Source organism: Dermochelys coriacea, chromosome 11, assembly GCF_009764565.3.
Source record: "Dermochelys coriacea isolate rDerCor1 chromosome 11, rDerCor1.pri.v4, whole genome shotgun sequence".
NCBI classification, from domain to species: Eukaryota; Metazoa; Chordata; order Testudines; family Dermochelyidae; genus Dermochelys; species Dermochelys coriacea.
Window position 1 is genome coordinate 41,137,062 of NC_050078.2, and position 7,146 is coordinate 41,144,207.

General features: G+C 47.6%; 1 protein-coding gene across 1 annotated transcript; it reads left to right on the forward strand.

Annotated features, from left to right (window-relative positions):
* Positions 1-4,092, forward strand: DLX1 (distal-less homeobox 1). The gene is made up of 3 exons (XM_038422750.2): positions 1-795; positions 1,237-1,436; positions 2,524-4,092. Exons 1-3 carry the CDS (start codon positions 483-485, stop codon positions 2,776-2,778), a joined length of 768 nt encoding a protein of 255 aa, XP_038278678.1. The 5' UTR covers positions 1-482; the 3' UTR covers positions 2,779-4,092.
* Positions 4,093-7,146: the final 3,054 nt, after the last annotated feature.

Sequence of the window (7,146 nt, forward strand, 5' to 3'; positions counted from 1 at the left end):
TGGGGTCTCCCAGGAGGATGTGAAGCCCCCTGGCTGGCAGGCTCCTGGCCTGGAGTAACTTTGGGCCGCCTCCCTCTCGCCGCCTTCATTGTGCTCCCCGGCGTTGTCTGTTCCAGATGATCACACACAGGGGACAGGGGACTCTCCGCTCACCAAGTCCGGCTCGTCTCACTCACTAGGGTCCAGGCGAGCCCCAAGCGCCTTTGACCAATCCAAAGCGATTATGCAAGACGGCGGACCAATCAGCTCCACCAGCTCATGACTATTCATAGGCTTGGCTGAGTCAAAGCTTTTAGGCGAGTTTGTGTAGATCTACGGCATCATGCTTAGACTTTTCAAAGAGACAAACTCCATTTTCTTATGAATGGAAAGTGAAAAGCCCTGTTCCGCTTAAATTGGGTTCTTTCCTGTCCTGAGAAACACAACAGACCCCAAAAAGGCACGCTGAAGAGAGAACACACACACAGACCAAGCGACAAGAAATGACCATGACTACCATGCCAGAGAGTCTTAATAGCCCTGTCTCAGGGAAGGCTGTCTTTATGGAGTTTGGGCCACCCAGCCAGCAAATGTCTCCTTCTCCCATGTCCCACGGACACTATTCCATGCACTGTTTACACTCAGCTGGCCACTCTCAGCCTGACAGCTCGTACAGCACAGCTTCGTCCTTCTCCAGACCGCTGGGCTACCCCTATGTCAACTCGGTCAGCAGCCACTCGTCTAACCCCTACATCAGTTCAGTGCAATCCTACCCCAACAGCTCCAGCCTGACTCAGACCCGGTTAGAGGAGACAGGTAGGTGCACTTGGCTTTGGGGAGGGGGGAGGAGTGGGGGAGGGGAAGGAGGGAGGGAGGTTGCTTGTATCAAAATATAGCTATAAAAATAAAATAAAAATAATTAGTCAGAAAAGGCTGAGGCTCAGCGAGGATCAGCACACAGAGCACACAATGCCCGGCTGGAAAAAAATCAACCCAGATGTGCACGTATTAGTCTTCGTAATTATTTATTGCGTAGCGCTATAAACAATGTATGCAATTATGGGTAATTAAACCTAAACTGCAGCCTGTAAAAATAGCAAACTTTCTCTGGGAAGGAGCCTGGACTGCCATAATCGCCTGGAGCCTTTGTTAGCTCGACTTGTTCTTCACTTTTTCTTTTCTTCCTTCTCATTATTGTTATTGTTGATGCTGCTTCTCTTGTTACTCCTATTTATTGTGCATCGTTTGTGGTTGTAGGGGCCGACTCGGAGAAAAGCACTGTGGTAGAAGGAGGGGAAGTTCGCTTTAATGGGAAAGGGAAAAAAATCCGCAAGCCCCGGACTATTTATTCCAGTTTGCAGTTGCAGGCTTTGAACAGGAGATTCCAGCAAACGCAGTACCTGGCTCTGCCCGAGAGAGCCGAGCTCGCAGCCTCGCTGGGACTTACCCAGACACAGGTACAGCAGCCGCCGCTCAGTCCTACCCTCCACACAGCCTGTCTCATCGCTTTGCTTTTTCCTCTCTCCCCCCTTCTCTCTCCCTCGCACCGAGTGGCCCTGCCCTGCACCGGGAGCTGCCTTAGCCCGGCTTGTGGAAAGCCTGTGCCCAGGATCTGTCTGGGGGCTTTGGGGCCACGCGTGGCCGGACCGCTGGAGCAATAGAGCTAATCACTCAGCCTTCCACACCCCAAATCTACCAGCGTCGCCCTCCTCTTCCTCCCCGCCAGCCTTCGGGCCGGGGTTATTTGTGTATTCACTGTAAGTGCTTCGCCACGGCGTTTCTAAATTGATCCTCGCGGCATTTTTGAAACGGGAGACGCGAAGTTTTCCACACCTGAGGGTAGGTTTTGCCAGCTGCGGGCGCCTGGCCGTTTGGGGTCGGCTCAGTGTTACCTCTCTCGGCTAGTTTGGAGCAATAACCATAAAGCAAAGTTGCCTGCTCCGGGAGAAGAGATCGAACAAAACAAAACACGGTTTCACCAGCCCCGCTAGCAAAAGCAGGGGGAAGGAAACCCTGGAAATGAGCCTGCTTGGAATGAACAGCTCGCCCGGAGACGACCGGGAGCGGGAGGCTTGAGTTCATTTCCAAAAGGGACGATTTGTTTATTGATTGCATTACTGTTTCAAGCCCGTGTTTAAACTGTAACTCCAATGTATGTTTCTGCCCACGTGCACCCATTTTCTGGGAGGGGAAAGGGGAAAATAATCTCTAAATCTTTGCTTTGATAGCAAAATGCCGAGAGATTGCGAAAGGATTTCCTGCTGTAAAGGCAGTTTGGTTGGAAATTTCAAAGCCTGATCCTGGCTGTCCTAGGCGAGTGTATTTCAGTCCTTTGGCCAGTATTAGGGGTTTATTTGTATCAAACTTCTCGCATTGAGATTAGGAGTCAGGGCTAGCTAAAAACTTTCCATTATTCTGCAATAGAGGCGCTGGCAAGTCTCTGTTCTGGGCACACTGTCTCCAGACTTTTACACAAAGCCCTATGAACAATCCCGTCTCCCTCTGCCCTTCTTCCCATTCAGTAATGGCTTCATTGTATTCCAGGTGAAGATCTGGTTCCAGAACAAGCGATCTAAATTCAAGAAGCTAATGAAGCAGGGAGGGGCAGCTTTGGAAAGCAGCTCTCTGGCGAATGGCAGGGCACTCTCGGCCAGTTCGCCCCCAGTCCCCCCAGTGTGGAACACCACCTCGTCATCGGGTAAGACCTCTACGGGGACCCCGGGCACTTACATACCCAGCTACACATCGTGGTACCCTTCAGCCCACCAAGAAGCTATGCAGCAACCTCAGCTGATGTGATTACAAACCAGTTTCCCCATTTCAAGCACTATCGGTCCAGAAAAATAAATAAATTCAATCAATAAACAGAGGGAAAAAAGAGAGGGGGAAATAAAAAGAACAACAATCGGGAAAGAGGGAATCTTGCCCACAGAGCCATTAACACTGCACTATAGCGTGGTGCAGACAAGCACAGATGTGATGCGGGGCTGGTTCCCAACTGCTGACAGCTGACAGAGCAGCCATTAGTTCAACCGGAGAACAGCCTGGGAGCAGAGAGAAAATCCGACCCTCAGCTTTGTGGGACAATCAGAAAAATATGTTTGTAGAGGAAAAAAGCTCTCCTCTGTCCTGTCTGTCTGTCTATGTCTAGCCTGATGAAATGTAGGTCATTTATTTACTACCCCACTCCTCTTTAACAGCAATGCGAAAACAACCTGTACTATAGCCAGATATTTTTTCTTTGCATTTTCCTGTACCCTTCACGACTCGTCAGTGTACATTTTTATTGTTGTTGTTAAGGGGAGAGATGGAGATTTAATTTATTGACTTAAATTACCACTGTAAGAGTGCTAGAAACACACGGACTATCTGGCTTGCAAAGGGCACTGTTTCAACGCACAGTTTATTTTAAACAAAACAAAACAAAACAAAAAACAGCAAAAAGAAGGATGTGATTTTTAACTTTTACAATAACTTTTATACTTTGCTGGTGTGGAGAGGTTTGTTCCGAGTGGTCTGCATTTTTCACATCTCTAGAGTTATTTAGCAAAGAAAATAATACACATTATTTAATGGAAGTGGAATCACGGCAGCTGTTGATCGCTTTAGGTAGTGTGAAGAGAGGGAAAGGAAGGAAATAGTTCCCTATACTCAGCAGTTGGAAAGAGATGGCAGAGAAGAAGAGATGCCAACTGGCTCTAACGTGACACAATTCAGCTTTAAACGAAATCTCGAGGCTTTACCACAGAATGCCAATCTGAAGTCTACATGCGCTACTGAAGTGCAGGATCCGATCGCTGTACATATTTTACTCTTAATTATTATTATTATTATTGTTCTGTAAACACGTTGCACAAATTTAGCCTTTTTTCCGTTCCGTTTTGTGTGGCTGTAAAACATGATGCTTTGTGACCTGAGATCTTGACATTTGACTTGTGAAGTTCGGAAGATGTGATAAACTGAGATCAGTCGTGTTTAGTGTTCTATATGTCAAAGTTTTAGTTTTATATTGAGAATGTTAACTTATTGCTTTGTATCTGGGGGAAAACACAAATCTTTGTACATAAGTTATAAAGTTTCTTTGAGACAGTAAAATTATGGTTTGGAAAAAGAGCCTCTGCATGTGTGCTGTTTATCGCCTGCGCATTTTCTCACGTGCAGCGCTTGTAGCAGACTCAAGAGCACTGGGGATGGGAACCCTGCAATCCGATCTGAAGGGACATTGACAGACACTGTCAGCTGAGGTTTCGCACTCTTTCCTCAGCAAGGGAAAGTGCAAGCCTCTTTCAAGCCTGGGAATTAGGCCTTGGCTAAGGGACCTGCGGCCTCTTCTATATATCTGAGCGTCGTGGAGACCAATCCACGTGGGAGACTTTCCACAGAGAGAGATTTTTAACCGGGCGAATAAATCAAGAGATCTCATTGACAGATCTCTATCGGCATCTAAATAAGGGGCTCGGTGTGTTCCACACATGGGGTGTGTGTGTGTGTAAATGTACATATGACATGATAGAAGTGATATATATGTAAGATCCCAGCGGGCATTTCACACAGGCAATATTAAGAATATCCTGCCTTCCGATTTCAAAACGATCCTGTCTGTGGAAGAAGATACAGACAACTCACACCGTGCGGACTCCTTTGGGTTTTACCTTCGATTCATTGCAACTCGCCCACAGTCACTGGTTGGTTGTTGTTGTTTTGTTTTGATAGGGAGAAAATAGACCTCGAGAGCGCAGTGGGGAATGTTACTAACATCAGCTTTGGCTACGTGTTTAGTCCCAATTCTCCGGCTCCTCTTTAACTCATTTCTGCCGCCCTCTCGCCCCATCGTCCCCCTGTCTCTGTTTTGATGCATCCTTTGTCCTGTTCATTGCAAGCGGAGGTGCTCCCGGCTTCCTCTTTTTGCCTCTCTTGGATTGGGCGCAATCTTTTCCCCTAGGCGGAATGGCGGGGGAAGCTATGATGTGTTTTAAGTGAATGGTTAGAAGAAGAAGCAGGTGCTGCAGGAAAAGGCCGCGGTTTGGAGGAAAGACAGTTAAAGTGGAGCTTCAGGTTAAAAAAAAGGGGGGGGGGCTGACAAGTTCAAAGGGGCCTGGGCTGGATGCTGGGGTCTGAGCGAGCACCTTGAGCGGCAGCCCCCTCTGGGCTTTAAAAGGAGGCTAACGTGCTCCCTGCTCTCTAACCACACAAGGTGTGTTTACACCAGACGTCAAAAGCGGAGCGCCGGCATGGCAGAGGGCGAGCTGCGCCCGAAGCGAGCCGGTGTCCCAAGCGGCCTGGGGCCAGGGCTTTGCTCTCGCCTTTCACGGGACCGACACGTTGTAAGGCGAGGCTGGGAGCGTCAGAGCATCAGCTGGTTCAGAGACTTCCAGCTCTAGGACCTGATGCCTCCCTTCAGAGCCAAGCTCGGGGCTGCTGGGGGGTGGCGTGGGAGCCGCCGCTGCCCGGCTAGAAGGGAGAAGGGCTGAGCAGGGGAGAAAGGGAAATATTCCCCGTAGTCCCCCGCTGTGGGAGTGGGCGCGGGAGGCTGGATCGTTTGTTCAAGCGGGTGCCATAGTTTTGGGTGCCCTGGTACTAAAGCGGGGCACAGACCTAGCTTTAAAGACCCCAAGCAGAGTTTATCCAGCGGCAAATTATGCACCACAGGCTTTGTAGGCTCCGAAAATGTCTCCCGGTGTTAATGGAGCTGCAATGCGCGTTGCCAGCTTTCCCGTTTTTCTGCGGCGGGAGCAGGTTGATGTGAGTCGGTGGTGGTGGTGGTGGTGGTGGTGGGGGCTCTGTACAAGGATTTGGCAAGTCGTTATTATGCAGAGGAGATTTTCCCTTCCTCCCCATGTTGGATCTGAGCAGTTCTGACACGCAGCTTGTGTGGGCCGGTGGAGATTTGCTGTCCCTGAAAACTCACTTGGTCAGGGCAGGAAATGAAGAAGCATGTTTCTGAGCAAGCCGCCAGCAATCACCGGGATGCTCTGAAGGATACAATTTGCCCTCAAATCCCCCACCCTTAAGCAAAACAATCGCCGCTGGAAATTTGCAAGCTAATAAGGCTATCAAATAGATATAAAACAGGGGAGCCCTGTCACAAATGCAACGCAATGGAGATGTGGTGGGAAAGGAGCTCGAGCCCGCGACATGGTTCCATAGCTCACAGTAGTTAGGTTTTTTTGCAAAATTTAATTTTCTGACTAAACTAATCTAACAATTTAAAGAGCTATTAAGACCGAGGTTTGGGCTCAGATATACCAACTTATTAAAGTGGCTTTGCAAAGATCAGATGCCCACAGCTGTAATTTTGGTTAAAGCTTTATAAATCAGAGCAGAATCGTCACATGGTAGATTTGATCTGGGAAGTCGCTGCATCTGCTTTGTATTCCGATTGCAATGTGGGCATCTGCATGCAGTTTCCATAGTGTGGGGGGGGGGGAAATCCCTCCCGGGAGGCTGTATGGAGGAAGATAATGATAAATTGTATCGATTTTGTTGTGACACGCACCCATTTTTCAATTCTTGGTGATGAGTGATCAAATGATGCGGTCATGTTTAATGTACGTTCAAAAGATAAGGCACGGGGTGCAGTTACTGGTAAACACAAGATTGGAGCAGGAGACTAAAGGGGAGAGATAAGGGAGATCCGCTGCATTTTGAGTTCACAGGGAATGAAAGATTTTGCCTGGAGAAACACTCTGTATTTCCTGCAATACCACCGGCTAAAATGTGAACACGAACAGCCCCTATCTGACTCAGTGGCTACATTATTTACAGATAATACTGCAAATCTCACACTCCCCAGCCTAATGCAGTCAGAGACCAAATGCCTTTGACGGGACAGGAACGGTGTGGTCAAGCATATTGGAACACTTTAAGATATATTAGCTTCTACTAATTCAATAACGTCTTGCTAACAGTTCAAATAGAGAAATTATTAGTTTTCTCTCAACTAGGCGGTCTTGAGTTAGAGTCTATTATAATTGTACATTTTAAAATGTTAATCTCAATAAAGATCTAATTAATTCTGCCTTGTTGCTGACAAGTAGTTCATCAAATATCTGATTCGAAGATTTTCATAATGAGGATATTAATTAAACTATGAATAATCCAAAGATGCTTATATTGAAACAATACCTCATTACAATGATTAAATACTGATTTCGAATATTATACCTT

Excerpts from the sequence above, each read along its gene's own strand:
- DLX1 (XM_038422750.2), top strand. The coding sequence starts at position 483 with ATGACCATGACTACCATGCCAGAGAGTCTTAATAGCCCTGTCTCAGGG. Across the intron at positions 796-1,236 it reads GACCCGGTTAGAGGAGACAG|GGGCCGACTCGGAGAAAAGC; the intron begins GTAGGTGCACTT and ends TTGTGGTTGTAG. Across the intron at positions 1,437-2,523 it reads TGGGACTTACCCAGACACAG|GTGAAGATCTGGTTCCAGAA; the intron begins GTACAGCAGCCG and ends ATTGTATTCCAG.